The sequence below is a fragment of the Neocloeon triangulifer genome, unplaced genomic scaffold (assembly GCF_031216515.1).
Source record: "Neocloeon triangulifer isolate White Clay Creek 2 clone unplaced genomic scaffold, ASM3121651v1 ptg000011l, whole genome shotgun sequence".
NCBI classification, from domain to species: Eukaryota; Metazoa; Arthropoda; class Insecta; order Ephemeroptera; family Baetidae; genus Neocloeon; species Neocloeon triangulifer.
Genome location: NW_026775553.1, coordinates 1,711,319 through 1,730,179, shown reverse-complemented (window position 1 = coordinate 1,730,179; position 18,861 = coordinate 1,711,319). Strand labels below are relative to the sequence as shown.

Genomic DNA, 18,861 nt, shown 5'->3' with positions numbered 1-18,861 from the left:
AATTACAATTTAAATTTATAAATTGTTAAAAAATATTACTTTAAAATAATTTTAATTTTTTAATTAATTAAAATTTTAATTTTTATCAAATTTCGCTTGTATAAATTTAAATATTGAAGAATTGTACTCTGATGAGGTATTTTCAATAAACTATATATATTTTAAATTTAAACAAACATTGAGGAAAAAATCAGGTAATGTTTCATACATTTTAAAGGAAAATGCAGATATGATCAATATTTTTCTTGCAGTTTCCGGGAGGACGTTCAAGGACCAACCTTTTTCCTGCTCCCCTATAAAGGTAATTATTATTTCATTTTATATTCAAAATCACTTTTTCATAAGCTCTGAAACTTATGTTATTTTCCTTCTCTAATTCCATCTTCTCACTTGAATTTGTTTCAGGCTCTCAGAACAGCAATAACCCTGACCCGGCCATTCTTCGAAGGTGAGCACTATTTGTTTTTCTAATTTTTTTTATCTCTCTTTGATTTTATTTTTTCTTCTACTTAAATTGGAGGCCCAGCACTGACCACTGCTCGGTCAGTAACGGGCTTTCAATTTGGCTTTTCTTTTTATAAATTGAAAAAATTGTGATTGAAAAAATCCTCCTCCCCAAAGAACATCTGTGTTGTGCTTTTTACTTTTTGTTCCAGTTTGAAAGAGAGACGAGGGCTGACTGAAATGTCAAAATCTTTGGACACAATTAGCAGTCTGAAGCGAGCCTTGCCGTTGACCACGATCAGCAAATCGAGCTTTTTGATCAATGCGTTGTCTGCGAATCCAAGAATTGATTGCCGCTCAGAGGTATTTCATTTATCATATAATTTTAACATTGTTATAAAAATTTATGTTTCGTAAAAAAATTCCAATCAAACCAAGAATGCAATTCTTTTATAAATATGCGTTACTTTTCATCTATTTGAGGATTTTTAGTTTAATATTAAATGTAGACTTTCATTTTATTATTTTTTTTTTTCATTTTTATTTTAGGTTAAAATGTTTAATACAAATATCAGAAGTTATTATTATCGAGTACAAATAATTTTTCCGTCTTTATTGGCACTCTTAAGTTCTGTATGAAAATACTTGCAAAAAACCTTGTTGGTCTATCAAACCAAAATGGAAATTATAATTATATGATCCCTATTAATAAAATACAGTTGATTGATAGCTAATGTTGTGGTGAAAAATATAAGCCATAAGCAAATAAGCACGTGAGACGGACAAGGATATACAATTGCCAAATTAAGTTCACAATTTCTGATGGCGCCTTCAATTGCTAATCTATAGACAATGTGTAAAAGGAACTTGATGATGCGCCAAAACGCGCATCTTTTTTCTTTCTCATAAACTGATTGAGGCAAAATTAGAAATGAAAATTTTCATATTTGCATCATAAATAACAGAATTGGAGGATTTAATGTGACTGAGAAATCTTAAAAGTTATGAGGCGTTTGAAATATATAAAATTGGGTTGAATACAATTTTTTTTCAACATGACATTCAATTTTCTTTAGAAAAACGATTTTAATCAATAAAACGCGCGCATTTTGCTAATTTTCTTAAATTTTACCCTCTGTATCTGTAAGTATTTTTTTTTTATACCAACCTATGCGCACAACGTGCTCGCGAATCAAGATGGACTTGTGAGACTAAGAAGGTAAGTCATGAGGCCTTGGCTGCGGCTTGGCGATCAATCGCCGGTGCTGTGGTCCCCGAGCGAGATTCCCAGAGAGCGGAGGCTTTGTGCCAAAGAACGCCGGGGTTCGCGCCCCCAACGAGCCTCCGGAGGCGGACGTGGTGGGCGAAACTGAGGCGGTGGCGCCTCACCTTCTAACTACACCCTCCACATGACTGCCATCACTTTTTAGACGGTCACGCCGGCGTTCCACACCAAGGCTCACCAGTTGAGTTACAGAAGTAGTTGTTTTGACACACAAAATATTTTCGTTGTCGAGTACAATTATTAGATATACTTTTAAAATTGACAGGATTCTTAATTAATTTATTGAATATTTGTATTTAATTTAAATTAATATGTGCAAGTCAAATTTAATTATAAACTTTTGCTGTTTATTTTTTCAAATGCATCAAACATTTCCATAGTAAAAAAGCTGGCCAGTGGAAAAGGTTGCCTAACTTTCATTTGTAGGCGTTCAAGTCACCCTATGTTTTACTAAATGATGACTTGCTGAAGTACCGGGAAAATATATGTGGAGAGTGCGTGGATTAAGAGATTTATATTTTCTGGTGGATATATTTTTTTTTTATAAAGTCAAGTAACTATAAAGTCCTAATTTACATCGATGTGTGTAATGCATCAAGAGTGTTTTCAGTAAATAATAAAATTTGTAAGAGTTTTGTGCAACAGACATGTTTCCACTCCCAATAATATAATACTTTTTTTGAAAATAGGTGTTAGTTATTTCCCAGAACTTTTAAATTTATTAGAAATAGTTTCAAATTGAATTAAGTTTTCTAGCTGATATTTAAAAAAATTTTCGCTTCAATTTAAAGAAATCATTACTTAGATGTCTTTGTTTACCTTATTCATTTCCTGATCTGGTCATTTCCACGCTCAGTTTGCAATTAAGTCGTTTTATATTTATGATTCAAATCAACGAACTCGTCTTCTGGATAGGATTCAATAAGCTTTTTGTTTTTATAAATTGATTTGCGTTTATGATAAAAAATATAAACAAATCCTTTGTTTTATGCTTCTGAAATTTCAAATTTTTACTTTCTGCCAGCAATTTTTACGATTTGGTGTAACTGTCGGGGTGCCTGAAGTGGTCTACGTAGGTCGAGGTCAAGTGTCTGACCAGGGCGTCCGAGTGTCCGTAGCCGAGTCGGACGACGGCGGCCGAGCGGACGGGCTTGTTGCGCGGGCACAACTCGAGCTGGAAGGAGTCGCGGTGGTGGGTGCTGTACGAGGGCGCCGCCGTGTTGCCCATCCACCCGTTGTCCACGTGCGGCGGCCCGTCCAGCAGGGCCGACCAGCGCCGCCGGTAGCTCATGTCCTTGGGCTCGTAGCCAAACGGGTTCCTCCTCGTTGCAAGGCCGAGCCCACGATCATCAAACCTTTGTTCAAAAATCAGCATCAATTAGAACTCATTTTTATGAAAAGGTTTCAATCAAAATCTAGCCTGAAGTGAAATTTTACAATTAAAAAAAAATAAATAAATAAAACTTATTAAGCAGAATGAATTTCATAATTATTTTTATCCGTTTTTTTTAATCATATTAAAACAAACTGCTAAGTTTGAATTACGAAAATTAAAACGTTTTAATTAATTATATTTAAAATTAATTCCTTTGAACAGCTAATTCAGTGTCAAACTAATATCAAAAACCTCATCTGATTGTTTCCAAATATAAACCTCAAAATTTAGGTGTCATATTATTAATTATGTTGTTGTTTTAATTACCGATTGTTTATCTTTCCGATGCCACGCGGCGCTATCAGTCCGTGGATGGCTTTTTCGGCTGCCGAGAAATCTTGCCTTGTTTGGGCTTTCTTTGGCTCGTCCTTGGTGGGCAGCGCGGTCACGTCCATGCACCGCCACAGCAGCTCCTTCCTCAGAGAAAAGCTGATCGGCGAATAAACGTCCATCTCAGTCAGACCACGGTGGATTTCGTTTCCGCTCTTTTTTATACCGCATTTTTCAGCTGCAAAAAAAGGAATAAATTTTAAAGGTCGTTTAAATTTAACAATTCAAACTGCTCTTTGTCTCGATCTCAGGTTGGTTCTCCTCTTCTGTCGCCGGCGCCGAAGCATTTTCCTGCTCCGGCGATTTCAATTTCCTGGCGCCGCTCACAATCTCAAGATTCGTGATGAGCAGTTGCTGAGGCAGGGCCGTGTAATTTTCAAACCGGGCAGCTCGGGCCATTGAATTTTGATCAAAACTGAAGAAAGAAAAGTTTTTCAAGTAAATTTTGACAAGAATTACCGAAATGTGAATTTGATTGTTGCGAAAAAGTAAATAAATATTTCAATTCTTGCAATGATTTAAAAATAATCCTGTAGCGCCAACAATTAACATTAATAAACAAAATTTTTTTCATCTAGTAGGCGCATAATGTATATATGAAAATATAAAATTTTCCGGAAAAGCGTTTCCAGATTTTCACCATAGAGGCCAGCAGGGCGAAGAGGGTGAGAGTGGTGTGGCAAAAGCCACCCCTAGATGTCTCGGCTGGTATTTGTTGGAAACGTTCGAACTGCGTATTTTGTAAATTTGTGTTTTTTTTACAACCTGTGTTTTAAATCACTCAAACTTCACAGCAATAAAAAGACGAGCAGGAACTCAACATCTTTAAAAGGAGAGAGTCTCTTTTGAGTTTTGTGTGGAAAAAATTTAAGCAAGTTTTTTTTCAGGAAATAAGATACCTTAGTTTTTAAATTGCAAATCTTATTCCTGATTAAATACAAAAAATAATCAGCAAAGGAGCATTAAAGTTTTTGTAAAATAAAATGTAATAAAAATTTAAGCCCTACGATTTAAAAAATGCAGTTAAAACCATTCTCAACCAAATAAATATGTATCAACTGAAAAATAAACTATTGCAGCAATATTCAGGCGAATTAATGAATTTTATCTGCACAAAATTTATATAAAAATTGAATGTAATTGGACCGATTAAAAGAACTGAAAAAATCTGAAGTGCCAGGCTAAAAGAAAAGACGAAAATAAAGTCTAAAAAAGAGAGATGCAGTTATACTAGGATTAAGATAAAAAAAAAAACTTTAAAAAAGCGGCATTTGAAAGCATCGGGCAGTCTAAATAAATGCAAGCCTTCAGCCAAAACCTTTTAATTGATTGTTGTAGTTAGAACTAATAATGTTTAAATTTGGTATATAATTTCTCGAAATTTATATTTTGTATCGTAATAGTAAAGATACGTAATTTTCCCTCTCAGTGAGAATGATTATTAAATATAATTACTAATATTTTGATCGATGGATCTCCATATGGGCAGCAATTGCCTCTTTGATACACATTAATAAATATTAATAGCAATTAAATTTATACTTTATTAAATAAAAAATATTAAGTTTTTTATGCTTTAAATTAATTATGGCATTTATATTAAATTATTTATATAAATATTTTAACTAAAAAATTACTTATTATTTGAATTTAAAAGCATTTTAACATTTAATTCTAACATTTAAATTTACATAAATATAATATTGTTAACAAATATAAGTTTTCCAAATCACCTTTGTTGATCAAAAAATAGCGATGAAAATTATTTACGCAACCGTAGTAGTGCAGTATTATATTAATAAAATTTCACAATTATATCACGATCGAAACGAAATAGATAGTCCAGAATATGTTGCATCTTTCAAGAAAAGTAATTGTAAAAGCAAGTTTTCAATGAATAAATTAAAAAGTTTTACCAAGGTTATTTATACATATATATTTGCAATCAATAAAATCAAATTAAATATGGATTTTTGTATTTAATGAAATAAAGTAAGTACTTGATATATGAAAATTATTGGAAGGATGTAAAATTATAAACTGATAAAATGGCAGTGGTGCCGCAATTCCAAGAAATTTACAATCTCTCAAGCATGCAGTGCATCTCTCGCCATACGTCCCGGCAGCATGTTCTGCTCATTTCGCATTCTCGTGTGATGATATTAAAAGAGAGACCCGATGAAATAATGCATCTCAGGGCGTGTGTGCGGAGCGATAATGTTTGAATTTAATCTTGCAGCTCGGGCTCATCACATACGCGAAGAAGAAACTCTGCGCTGGAGTTAGCGCAGGGTGTGAGTAATAAGGTGGGCCGCATAATTTAGCACTAAGAATGAAATATCTCGGCCCCTGCGGGAATTCAAATTCAATTAATGCAGGTGAATTTTTCGTCGCTCCTTCGGCATTTTCTGACGACTTAATTAAAGAAGATGCGCGCGCTCTGTTAATAGAGAGTCGGCCTTGTTATGTAATTAATGCGCCGGCAAATGGACCTGAATATTAAAGCCGCTCCGCTTTTTGCTGCTATTTTTGATTAAAGTTGAGCCCCTCGGCGAGTTTCCGAAGCTTCATTATTTCAAACGGAGCTAGTCTAGCTCCTCGGCAGCCAGCCGGGAATTAAAGCGAATCCATAGACCATGTTGATGTTATGAACTTCACTCGGCAACAAGCGCATATATGCAAATTGACCTCCCAGCGTCGTTAATCTAATTTTTTCCAGAATTTCTATCAGTTTCCGCACAAAAAGATTTAAAGAGTTGCTCATTCCTGTTTTCGATCTTTACTTAAAAAGGATTAATTAAAAAACCTAAGCCTGCCAATATTTTAAATTGTAAGTTATTAGCATTTCATAAAGTTAATAATTAAAATGCAAATTAGAATATTTAAATTACTATCTAAATTGTGAATAACAAAATAGATTGTTTATGAAAATTCAGAAACAGGATGATTTAAGAAAACTCGAATTATTCCAATTTTCAATTAAGCAAATTCAAACAATCTGATTTGGATTGACAGGCAGACCAAAGCCCCGGTGATGCAGTTGCTGCGACTATGCGCCAAATCTCAAAAGGGATTTGGCGCTTTTCTGCTGCTCTGCATTCCCACGTTCGCGTGTTCTTTGGGAATAAAATTTTGAGCAAGCCGTGGTTGGAATTGGAAATTTATTTATTTTCGGTGTACAGATGTGTTTGGCATGGCGTTGCCGGCGGGTGTCGTCGGCGCCGCCGTTCGCTCTCTCGCTGTCATCGCAAGATCCCGCGTCACTGCTCGAGCATGAGACCGACGACCGCCACCGCTGACATGCCACTAATTTAAATTTCAACCGCAGAATCCCGAGTCCTCGGTCGCCGCCCTGTGCACAAAAAAATAGCGCACCGACTCGATCGCTTACATTTCCATTCAATAATTAAGTTTAAACACGAATTATGCTCGGCAGACCTGCCAGCGAATTGTTCAAACTCAAATTTGAGTGAAACTGAGAAAATTAGGGATGAATTGAAAAAAGAAGGTAGATCAAATTTTTCATAAGAGAAAAAAGGAGAAGATTTCTGTAAGAATTTGTCAAAATGGCAAATTTTAAGAAATAATTAAATATTCATAAAACTAAGACAATATCAATTAATTTTTTTTTTTTTTTTTTGAAAAGAATGGAGGATTTCAGTTGAAACTTAAAATTGGTTAGTACAAATAAAAAGGAAAATATTTGAAATATTTTTATCCTCACGAAAATCCAAACATTAAAAGTTTTGAACATATTTATATTTTTTTTTAATTTTATATATAGAACTCTCTGATAAAGTCCCCACAATTTTCAAGATTCCAATTCATTATCCCGAATTTGTAAACTATTTTCTATGCCATAGTTGTTATTCCTTTTTGTAGTAAAATTTATGAGATCAATAAATAAAGACACTAAAGTTGTGCTATCAAAACTCTTCAAAGTTGACGGTATTTTCAGGAATTTCAAACCACCGGTGTGACAAACTTTTGAAAGGAATTTGATGTCCTTTACAGGTCAAAGAATTTGCTGCACGATGACCACCAAGACGAAGCTATTGGGGCGATCAAAGCAAACAAACTTCCAAACGACCCGCGCGGTAAAGCTGATATGGAGAGAGAAAATGTGAAATTTTGTGCAGTTGCGAGCGTCGGTGCCGCCGCCACCGCTAAATTTATGGGATAATTTATAATTTAAAGCCATAAATATTATCACACAACCAGCCCCTGACTCGCTCGGCAACATTTTTACTCATTATACGGTCATAAATTTGCGCGCTAAATGAACTTTTGAACACACGTGCAAAAATCTCCCTTAACTTTTCGAAATGCTGGCAATAATTGTTTGAACTTGTTTAGCGGCGCCGCTTTTTATACAGTGCAGGTTAAATTCCGTGAAAAGAAAACTTGTATTTTGGACCAAAAAAATAAGGCGCTTTTACAGGCAAGCCACATTTCAGCCATTGTTGGAACAAAAATATACATATATATGGTGGTTGCGAGATGCACACTGTGTCAGCCAGTGTATCAATGAAGTGTCAAAGGTTGCCGCAGCGGAGATTAAAACTGTCTCTCTGCTCTGCTGTACAACAAAGCCTATGCCTGAGAGTAACTGGGTCTCCAGCTTCGTTTTTCCAGCCACTGTATTTTAGCAAACTTATTAATATATTGTTTGCTTATTTCAACTAATTAGGTTTATTTTTAATCAGAGCTAGATTGAAAGCTATATAACATACGTTATATATTTGAAAAAAAAGCTATAGCGACCTCCTTGTTTGATGGACTATCCGCAAATCTGGCCTGTTATTGTTTTTTTTTTATATATAAATGATCGTCTGTTTTGATTGTTTTTAGTTTTCCCAGAGAGGATCGAATATTTATAATCGTTTTATTTGTTAACAAAAATAGCAACTGCCTTTGTTCAAGGACTATCCGCAAATCTGGCGGCCTGGTCTATTTTCATAAAATTATCGACCCTTTAACTTTGGTTGATTTCCTCTCTGAAAGGATTAAATGTTAATAATCGTTTAATTTGTAAAAAACAAAAGCAACTGCCTTTGTTCAAGGACTACCCGCAAATCTGGCGGCCTGGTCTATTTTCTTAAAATTATCGTCTCTTTAACTTTGGTTGATTTCCCCTCTGAGAGGATTAATAGTTAATAATCGTTTAATTTGTTAACAAAAATAGCAACTGCCTTTGTTTAAGGACTACCCGGAAATCTGTTTTTTTTTTTTTTTTTTAAATTACCAGGATTGTTGAGGTTGTGTTTTCACAAATCGTTAGCTTGCAATTTTTTCCACATCTAATTTATGCTGCATTAGCCTTGATTAATTTTTTTTAATATATATACATTATGTGAAAAACCACTTTTTTTATTTTTCTCATTTTTTGCTTCTTGCTTCTTTTTTATTTTTAAAATATTCATGAGTCCAAACTTGAAGGAAGTTAATCATAATAAAATAATCAAATATTTTTCTAGTGGACAAGGTTAACCAAAATAATTCTGCCTTCTGCTGCAGTCCGTATTGACGATTACTCTTTAATCCATACGCACTCCGCACTCTACGCGCCATGCAGGCTTCCCGCCAAAATTTGAAATATCAGAAGGGGGCAGATCTAAAATAATAAACAACAATCATGGCTGCTTGCTACCCAGTTTCAATTCGAATGCTTGTTTTTACGCCATGTTTAACGAAGAAATTTTCTCTGATAGCTGCTCGATCCGTCTACGAGTGATTTTTCTTCATCATCTCAAATAAATAGGCAATTTTCATAACCTTAAATTCTCCCAATTACGCGCTTTGAAACCTTTTTTGGCCGCCTGAACCCTGAACCGCGTTCGTTGTTTTCTTTTCAAAAACATTTTCAATCAAAACAACGTTTCGACGAGGAAAAGCCCTATACCTCTTCACTTGCACATAATTATTTATTTCTTTTGATATATTTTTTTTAAATCAGGGCGCTTGCCGTGCCACAGTTAATTTCGACATTGTAGTATTATCAATTTGAGAATTTATATACATAGTGTATTTTTCATTGTTGCAGATCGTCTTTGGTCTTATTTTTTGAATCGTTGAGGCCTTTCAAACTTATTTAACGGTTAATTCTCGCGTTTTTAAGACTCCAAAAAGTTTAGAAGTTTGAATCCTTCCCATAACTTCCCATTCGATGGCAAAGCTGTTCTCCGTGAGGCTTCGCTTCTGGGCGCCAAAGAGGGCCCCGTCTTCATCCAGATGAATTTGCCGTTTGGCTGTCAAGTCGACCTGGCAGTCAGGAATAAAATTCAGTATGACTTGCATGGCTGTAAGGAAAACCCCATTTCATCAATTCAAACTGAGTCTCATGAATTTTTTTTCTACAGCTAAATTGAGCCTGGCCAAACTTCTCTTTGAGCAGCTGCAAAACGTCGAGGGCAAGCTCGTGAGGGAAATGCCACAACCTGAGACAACTGGCGAAGGGCATGGAGCAGATCGTAGTCTCCAGTATGACAGCCTTAGCCAGGCAGATGCCACCCAGATCAAGGCCGACCCGAAGAAGGCTAGTCTGGGTAGCTTGGTCATTTTCTGCCTTGCCAACAAACTGGATTACTTTGGTTGCGTCGGTGAGTATTGCTGTTTTTACAATCTGTGTTTTATCTCATTACTAAAATTTATTTTCGTTTGCTTAAAGAGAAAGACGACTTCGCCATTCTTGTGGATAGGGCGCAGCGGAAGGAGCACAGTAAGCCGTGAGCAAGCCGACGCAGCTCAGGAGCAGGGCCACCCCAAGAAGCGCAAGGGCTTCTTCCAGTCTTTTGTCTCATGGATGTTCGACGCCTCTGAATAAGTTGACTTATTGTTTACTTTTGATGCACAATTAATAGTTAAGCTGAATGGTTAATTAAGCATAATGGCATTTTTACTGTTTTTGTAGCCGAGTTATCTGATCTTCCTAAGTCTTACTTGCTTCTATTTTCAACACACCTTGAATGGTTAATTTAGTTGTTCACACTATAAGAATCAATTTTGCTTTTAGACTTTAAATATAAAAAGGAAAAAAACACTTATTTTTATCATGAGAAATGCCAATTCATTCCTGCAATCTTCCAAATTGAGATTTAAGCAATTTCTGCTTTTCAGTAAAATTAAAAAAAAAATAGTAATTAATTATGCAAAACATAAAGCGATTTAAAAGTGAAAAAAGGTAAAGTAAAAAGTTTAAACAAATACAGTTTTGTAATTACTTAAAGTAGTAAATGTTATCATAGCATAGAAATTCCTGAGGAAAAACTGCTCAGGAGGAAAAAGTTAATTAAAATGTGCATGTCGAGTTTCATTTTTTTCTGATCAGCTTACTCTAGCAAATCGAATTGTAATCATGTCTGCGGCCAAAGTTGTTTTCTCGGGCGTTCACCGTGCAGGTCTTGCCATGGTTCAGGTGGCGGAAGGTGTTGGCGAAACCCTCGCTCCTCCCTGGGTTTGGCAAAACCAATCTCCCAGCCAGGATGATGGGCTTTTTGGTGTCCAGCTTCTTCGAATGTACTTGAATCAACTCGAATTTCTTTTCTCCAACTTAGCACCGAAGATGAAGAAAGTGATCTGGCGACTTGACCAAATTCGGTTTCACTTTTAAGTTCAATAAAAATACCTCAAAATTTCTCTTTATATATGTCCAGAAACTCTATGAAAATTAGAAATCACAGCGTTAATTTTTAATTTAGTAAGAATTTAAATCAAATTTTTATGTATTCAGTGTCATTGTGATATTTGTGATTGATATGATCAGACTTTTTCGACACAACCCTCTCGTCCTTTTCCTCTGCGGCCTGGTATTGCATCAAAGTTAAGATGAAAATCCAGCCAATACTTTGTTTCTTCGGATGGATTGGATTATTCTAGGATCACAGAAGCGGATAATTTAAAGAAATGTAATATTTCCATTTTCTCATTTTAGAAAAATTAAACAAGGTTTTTTTACATATGTTAAAGGGAAATTTCATCACAGTTCTGATAACTAAATTTAGCTACTTGCCGATGATTTTGTTAATCGTTTTAAATTCTAAATATTGCTTAACTTTGTTTTTCTGATCTTCTCTAAAAAAATCTTGTGCCACGGCCACACCTCCTTGTGCTTGAGTTCAACCCCAAGGCCCAAGGTGAACCTGGTGGAGGGCAAGAACGGCAGTGGCAAGTCGGCCATCATGTCCTCCGCCCTTATGGTGGTGTTGGGGTTGGGCACCAAGGCGTCCGACAGCCCCTGGCCGCTCGTTGGCCGCATTCGCGCGGCTTGGCTGCGCAGAACAGGTGGGCATCAAAATCACTCTAAAAAACAGAGGCCCAAACGCTAACAAGGGTCGAGAAGTACGGACACGAAATCGTCCTGAATAGAACCATTGCAGGTGGGTCTCATTTTTAGAAATTTTAGTTTGAAAATTTTATTTCAATATTTTCAGTGAAGGGATCCAGGTCGGTTGACTGTTGGATCGGCGACAGGTGGTGTGGGCACTTGCGGGCGGGCTGAGCTCAACGAAATCTTGCAGGCGCTGAACATCAGCCTCCCAATCTCTTTTGCCCTGCTCACTCAGGAGAACTATATGAAGACATTCCTGAACAACAACAAGCCTATAGCCACATGACATGTACAACCTGATCGAGCAAGGCACTGGGATTACAGCCATCAAGACTCGCCTTGCTCTTTTGAGAGATAACGTAAGAAATTTTTGAAAGTGCAGCAGATTGTTGTGTATATATGGATTTTTTGTTTTTAAAGCTGGCTTCTTTGGGAGAAAAACGAGACCAAATGATCGGTTTCCTTCGACAGCTTGAGGAGCAGCTGAAAGATATTGGAAAACGAAGCAAAAGCAGCTGCTGAAGGCCCAATAATACAGGCCCTCCACCCGAATGGACCAGTTGCAGCTTGAGTTGGCTTGGGCCTCGGGGGTTGAGGAAGAGGAGAAGGAGCGCTTCTTGCTGGCCAAATTGGAGGCGCAAGACGAAGACTCAAAGACGCACCAGACCAAGATGGAAAAAGTGGCCAAAAAGATGGATTGCTACAAGAGAGAGGAGATCAAGTTTGCTTTAATATATTCCTGTGCAGCTGTTTTGTTTTTATTAAATTTAGATTTCTTTTACAAAAATGTGGACTGCGCTCTAATGCACGAATGTTGTACACCTCAAAGAAAGACGAGAAGGACCAAATGCAGCAGAGCAGCACGTTGTTGAGATTCAGTCCAAGCCGGATGAGATGCGTCGCTCCAAGAACTCGCTGGAAAAACAGCTGCAGTCTCTGAATCAAGAAAAGAAAGTTCTGCAGTCAGAAATCAGCAAAATTGCCAATCTGTAATTTGATTTAAAATCTTGGATGCAATTTATAGAATTTTCAATTTCATGCAGTTCTGCTGACGAGGAGTTGAGGAAGAGGGCCAAGGAGCAGGAGGAGATGGAAAGGAATAAAGTCCAGCTGTCCGAGGTTAAAAATGAGTTGCGACCTCTCTTGGTCAAAGTGTGGATGAGAGGGCAGACAGCGCTTTCGAGATCTTGCAACTTGCTGCAACCAATAAGGAGCACCACCAATCTGCTTTGAATGAGCAAAAAGTGAATTAACGAAAATCTAATAAACTCAAATTACAATATAAATTTCAGGACAAGCTGAGCAGAACTTTGACAGAGTGAGGAGAGACAGTGTCTCGATCATTCCTCCCGCCTACGGCAACAGAATGCCTGATTTTGCTTAGGGAAGTGGACAAGGCTGTGGAAAGAGGCCTTTTCAAGCACAAAAGCCTATCGGAATGCATGTCAGTGCATTTTCAATTTCATAATTTTTGTGCAAAACATAATTTTTCATACTCTGCAGCTGAAACTGTAAGACTGTTCCTGGAATTTGGCTGTGGAGAACCTGCTGAGAGCCAAGATGCAGGTGTTTTTCTGTGACAAGTATAACGACCAGAAGGAGATGAACAAGATGGCACGTCGAGTCTTGGGATTAAACTCTGTCCCCTGCGTGGTTAGCAAATTTTTCGACAAGCGTTTTGACATCTCAAGAAATAGAGCCGAGATTCCCGAGGTAATTTTAATTTATGCACTTAAACTTACTCGTATATTAGATATAATTTTTATTCCAAAGGGAATGGTGTGTTGGACATTCTGGACATTTCCGATGCTCGTCTGTTCAATTACCAGCTGGATCAAAAACGAGTTGAAAACATTATGCTGTATGAAAAATACCCAAGCATGCTATCAATGTGATGCAAAGAGGTCAAACGTATGATATATGTTACTTATTTTCTTAAGATTACATTTTATTAATTATTGCAGGAGAGAGTTCCTAGAAAGTGCATTATGGTTGTGACCAAAGATGCTGAACTAGTGTACCCTTATCCCAACTTCAAGGTCTCTGGCAAGGAAACTGATGTATGAAATTTTAGTTCACCTCTTAAACCATATTCTAAAGTTTTATCTTCCAAAATTAGGTGCTGTACCTCTTGAAGAATCGTGAGGCCAATTTGGCTCTGTACGAACAGCGCCTGGCCCATGCCATAACCAAGAGAAAGGGGTTGTGGAGAGAGCTTACACAGGCAGTGTGAGGAGGATCGAGTACAGGAGTGTGAGGGAAAGACTGTCTGCCCTTGAGTCTCGTCGTAAGAACTTGGATTCGACTGCCGAACGTCTCGAGTCTGCCATTCGGCAGGTGGAGAATTTGCCTCCCATCAACACCACTGACAGACAACATGCAAACTCTGGTTTGTACAATTTGGGTTATTCTGAAACTTGGTTTTAATTCGCTTTTATCAGAGAGATGAAATGAATATTAAATGCAAGAGCAAATTGAGAAGGTGCAGCAGGAGAAGGAGCACCTGGCTGAGAGAAATGCCGAGACGGACAAAGAGAAGAACGAGATTGTGAGGTAGATGATTCACCTGCGGCTGCTGAATGCAAGGTTTGATTCTTTTTTTCATGACAAATTTTTTTGCAACAACAAAAAATGCTGCAGGCCTTGCATGAGAATTGAAGTACTGTGAGTGTAACGTAACAACAGAAAACAAGAGTTGTAGGAGTTGATGGAGGCCGAGGAGAGCAAGTCCCAAGCCAGGAACCAGCAGCTCTCCAAAATGGCCCAGAGGAAAGCCGAGATGGAGGCCGAATTGGCCAACCAGAGGAAGAAGACCCTGACAGCCAAACTTGATAGGCACAAGAGTTGACACGGGCAAGTCGAAGGCCATAATTCCCATAATTCAGAAGGAAATTTATAAAAAAAAAAAATTGAAATGTTCTTGCTCCTCTCGCAATCATTTTCATAATGGAAATTAAAAAAAAAATCATTCAAACTTGGACTGATCGAGGGTCCTTTATGGGCCCGGGGCACACTATTTAAATATCCTAAACAGACCGTTCTAATCATTTCTAGCTACTTTATCCGAAAGTTTTTTTACACCCTCCCTCCTGTTTGAACTTTGCCTTTTGGAAAGAAAAATTTTCATATTTTTTGGCGACCGTTTAAAAATCCCGAACAGACTAAATACACTGAAAAAACCACTTTACTATTTTTGCTATTTTTCACATTTTTTGCTCCTTGTTTCTATTTTTTTTTTCGTTCAAATATTAATGAGTCCAAACTTGAAGGAAGTCAATTATAATAAAATTATCAAAAATATGTATTAAATTTTAAGCACCTCATTCATGAATTTTAATTGTATAAAGGCTTAAAAGATATAAAGATTTTTTTATAACGCAAAGGGAAAATAAGTTTGGCGCGCAATAGGAGCAAATTACTTAGTTAACGATGGTGCCATTAGGTGGCGCGATCAGCGTTCCACGCCGCAGCTTGCGGCCGGGCGCAGCCGCAGCGAGAGCGAAGTGAACAAAGCCGGTGCTGATGCTGCAGGCGTTGCGCGTTTGTGTCGTGTTACGGAAATATAGGAGCCTTTTTAGCCACAAAACTCGTGCATCCTCCAACTGCTTCTTATTGTTAAAAGGTTAGAGATCGTTATTTCATATAATTATTGACAAAATTGCGAGATATTCCATCAATTTAGAGGGAATTTTATTTGCAACGCACAACGACGTATGTACAGCATTTTATTTCTGGGGAAGAACCAAATTTTAAGAGTCATAAATTTGCGTATTTGAATAATTCCCGTTATTACTACTCTCTTAAAATGTATAGAGTATAATTGATAAATCATTCTAAATTTCTCCACTAAAAAGTAAGTAACGAACTTAGTGCTTAAATACTCCCAATGAGGCGCTTTGAATTCTTTGAAACCTTTTTTCGCCGTCTGAAGTCTTGAGTCGCGTTTGTTGTTATGTTTGTGCAAAATTCAAAAACATTTTTGAATGCAAACTATGTACATATACATATGTTTCAAAGTGGGAAAGCCCTATCTCTTTACTTCCACATTTATTTTATTTATTTAGATTTTTTTTTTCAAATCAGGCCGTGCCACAGTAAAAACAGACATTAAATTTTTATCAATCTGAATTTTATGTACATTGTTGCAAATAGCGTCTTTCGTCTAATTTTTTTTTAATTGTTGAGCTCTCGTATCAAACTTCTCGAACGGTTGTTTGTTACTCGCGAATTTTGAAATAGTTTTCTTTCCAGATCGGTAAAATCCCAAGATGCATCGCATGAATCTCTCAATTGATGTTCCTGCCGACGCCGAGGTGGTCCTGCGCGAAACGGCACCGATGGGCCCGCGCGACACCTGAACGCCAACATGGCCTACGGTGTGCAGCTTAGCGTTGCGTACAGCAAGGAAATCCAAGTGGATTTCCACAAGTGTATAAGGACCCAGGTTCGAATATTCGTTTTTACGCCGTGTTTAATTAAGAAATTTTCTTTGATAGTCGTTCGAACCGTTTACGAGTGTTATTTCTTCATCATCTGAAGTAAACAGGCTATTTGAATAATATTAAATACTCCCAATTAGGCGCTTTGAAAATTTTTTTTCGCCGTCTGAACTTTTTGTTGTTTTTTATTCAAAAAAACATTTTTTACATAATCAAAATTATGTATGATTCAACGAGGAAAAGCCCTTTCTCTTCACTTCCACCTTTATTTCTTTTGATAATTTTTTAAATCAGGGCGTTTGCCGTGCCAAAGTACACACAGAAATATCAATCTGAGAATTATCTGTATTTAATTTCCCATTGTTGCGAATTTCGTCTTTCGTCCTACTTTTTCAATTGTTGATCTGTCTTTTTTCAAAACTCAAACGGTTGCTTATTGCTTTTGAATTTTGAATTACTCTTCCACCACCAAAATGAATCTTTCCCACGAATTTCCTCAGGAAGGGGAGCTGGTTCTGCGTGAAGCTGTGCCCCTTGGCCCCAAGTTGGCCCGGTTTTTCTGATGTCCAACTTACCGTTCGGATGCCAGCTGAGCGTTGCACACAGCAACAAAATTCACTTCGATTTCCGCAGTTGTAAGTGGGAAAAAACATTTCATCATTCCAATTTTAATTACATGAATTTTTTCCACAGCGGAACTAAGCCTGGCCAAAATTATTTACGACCGTCTGCAGCTCGTCGAGGGGAAATTGGTTAGGCAGGCTCCGAAAGCTGAGACTGCTGCCACGGGTGGCGAGGGTGTTGGAGCAGATCGTAGTCTCCAGTATGACAGCCTTAGCCAGGCAGATGCCACCCAGATCAAGGCCGACCCGAAGAAGGCTAGTCTGGGTAGCTTGGTCATTTTCTGCATTGCCAACAAATTGCAGTACCATGGCTGTGTTGGTGAGTATTGCTGTTTTTACAATCTGTGTTTTATCTCATTACTAAAATTTATTTTCTTTTGCTAAAAGAGAAGGACGACTTCGCAATTCTTGTGGATAGGGCGCAGCGGAAGGAGCGCGGCAAACTCCGCCGGGACCAAGCCGATGCGGACGAGCAAGGCCGCCCTAAGAAGCGCAAAAGCATCTGACCAACAAACTGGAGTACTTTGGTTGCGTCGTCGGTGAGTATTGCTTTTTTTACAATCTGTGTTTTATCACATTACTGAAATTGATTTCCTCTTGCTTAAAGACCACTCCGACTTTGCCACTCTTGTCAGCCGGACTCAGAGAAAGGTCCTCAACAAGCTGCGCCGCGAACGTGCCGATGCGGAAGAGCAGGGCCGCCCCAAGAAGCGCAAGGGCATCTGGCAGTCGGTTGTGAACTGGGTATTTGGCGCTTCTGAAGACAAGCTGGGGTCTAGAGTCTTCGATGAGTCTGCAAAGTTCATTCATCAGCCTAAAGGTTCATTTTACCATTGATACAAATGCATTTTTACTGTGATTAAAATCAAGTAATCTTATCCTCCTAATTCTTGCTTGATACTATTTTCTACGCTCCTTGATTATTGGTTAATTTAGTTGTTCACACTATATAAATGAATCTTGCTCTTAGACCAGGGAAAAAAACACTTATTTTTATCATGAGAAATGCCAATTCATTCCAATCTTCCAAATTGAGATTTAAGCAATTTCTGCTTTTCAGTGAAATTAGAAAAAAAAATAGTAATTCATTATGCAAAACATAAAGCGATTTAAAAGTGAAAAAAGTTAAAAAAAAAATTAAGTTTAAACAAATACAGTTTTTTAATTACTTAAAGTAGTAAATGTTATCATAGCATAGAAATTCCTGAGGAAAAACTGCTCGGGAGGAAAAAGTTAATTAAAATGTGCATGTCGAGAATAATTTTTTCTGATCAGCTTACTCTAGCAAATCGAATTGTAATCATGTCTGCGGCCAAAGTTGTTTTCTCGGGCGTTCACCGTGCAGGTCTTGCCACAGCTCAGGTGGCGGAAGGTTTTGGTGAAACCTTCGCTCCTACTTGGGTTTAGCAAAACCAATCTCCCAGCCAGGATGACAGGCTTTTTTGTGTCCAGCTCCTTCGAATGTACTTGAAGAATTCCTTGTTCAACTTGAATTTCTTTTCTCCAAAGATGAAGAAAGTGATCTGGCGACTTGACCGAATTTGGTTTCAATTTTAAGTTCATTTAAAATGCCTTAAAATTTCTCTTTTATATGATGTACAGAAACTTAATGAAAATTAGAATTTACAGAGTTTTAATTTAACAAGAATTTAAATCAAATTTTTATCTATTCAGTGTCATTGTGATTGCTATGGTCGGACTTTTTCGACACACCCTCTCGTTCTTTTCCTCTGCGGCCTGGTATTGCATCAAAGTTAAGATGAAAATCCAGCCAAAACTTTGTTTCTTCGGATGGATTGAATTTTTCTAGCATCACATACACATAAGCGGATAATTAAAGAATTGTAATATTTCATTTTTCTCACTTTAGAAAAATTAAGCAAGGTTTTTTTTACATATTTTAAAGGGAAATTTCATCACAGTTGTGATAAAAAAAAATTAGCAACTTGATGATTTAATCGTTTTAATTTCAAAATATT

The 18,861-nt window shown here is 37.2% G+C and overlaps 1 protein-coding gene and 1 long non-coding RNA gene across 5 annotated transcripts; both read left to right on the top strand.

Annotated features, from left to right (window-relative positions):
- The first annotated feature begins 481 nt into the window (after positions 1-481).
- On the top strand, positions 482-14,666 carry LOC132195898 (uncharacterized). 3 transcript variants are annotated; one of them, XR_009441710.1, is made up of 15 exons: positions 482-807; positions 9,538-9,795; positions 9,854-10,093; positions 10,162-11,869; positions 11,924-12,179; positions 12,241-12,541; positions 12,592-12,809; positions 12,864-13,064; positions 13,113-13,264; positions 13,324-13,533; positions 13,594-13,731; positions 13,785-13,880; positions 13,940-14,209; positions 14,262-14,406; positions 14,461-14,666. It is a non-coding gene; the product is annotated as an uncharacterized LOC132195898 (long non-coding RNA). The 3 variants fall into 3 exon arrangements; XR_009441709.1 differs by adding an exon at positions 1,642-1,909 and having other exon boundaries at positions 12,241-12,809; XR_009441708.1 differs by having other exon boundaries at positions 12,241-12,809.
- A 602-nt stretch (positions 14,667-15,268) lies between these two features.
- LOC132195897 (uncharacterized) lies at positions 15,269-17,767 on the top strand. 2 transcript variants are annotated; one of them, XR_009441707.1, is made up of 6 exons: positions 15,269-15,442; positions 16,072-16,264; positions 16,760-16,894; positions 16,963-17,201; positions 17,270-17,421; positions 17,490-17,767. XR_009441707.1 is itself a non-coding variant. In XM_059618187.1 (6 exons), the coding sequence occupies exons 3-5, from the start codon at positions 16,822-16,824 to the stop codon at positions 17,386-17,388; spliced, it is 441 nt and encodes a 146-aa protein (XP_059474170.1). In that variant the 5' UTR covers positions 15,269-15,442; positions 16,072-16,264; positions 16,760-16,821; the 3' UTR covers positions 17,389-17,421; positions 17,490-17,767. The 2 variants fall into 2 exon arrangements, 1 of the variants encoding a protein (XP_059474170.1); XM_059618187.1 differs by having other exon boundaries at positions 16,953-17,201.
- Positions 17,768-18,861: the final 1,094 nt, after the last annotated feature.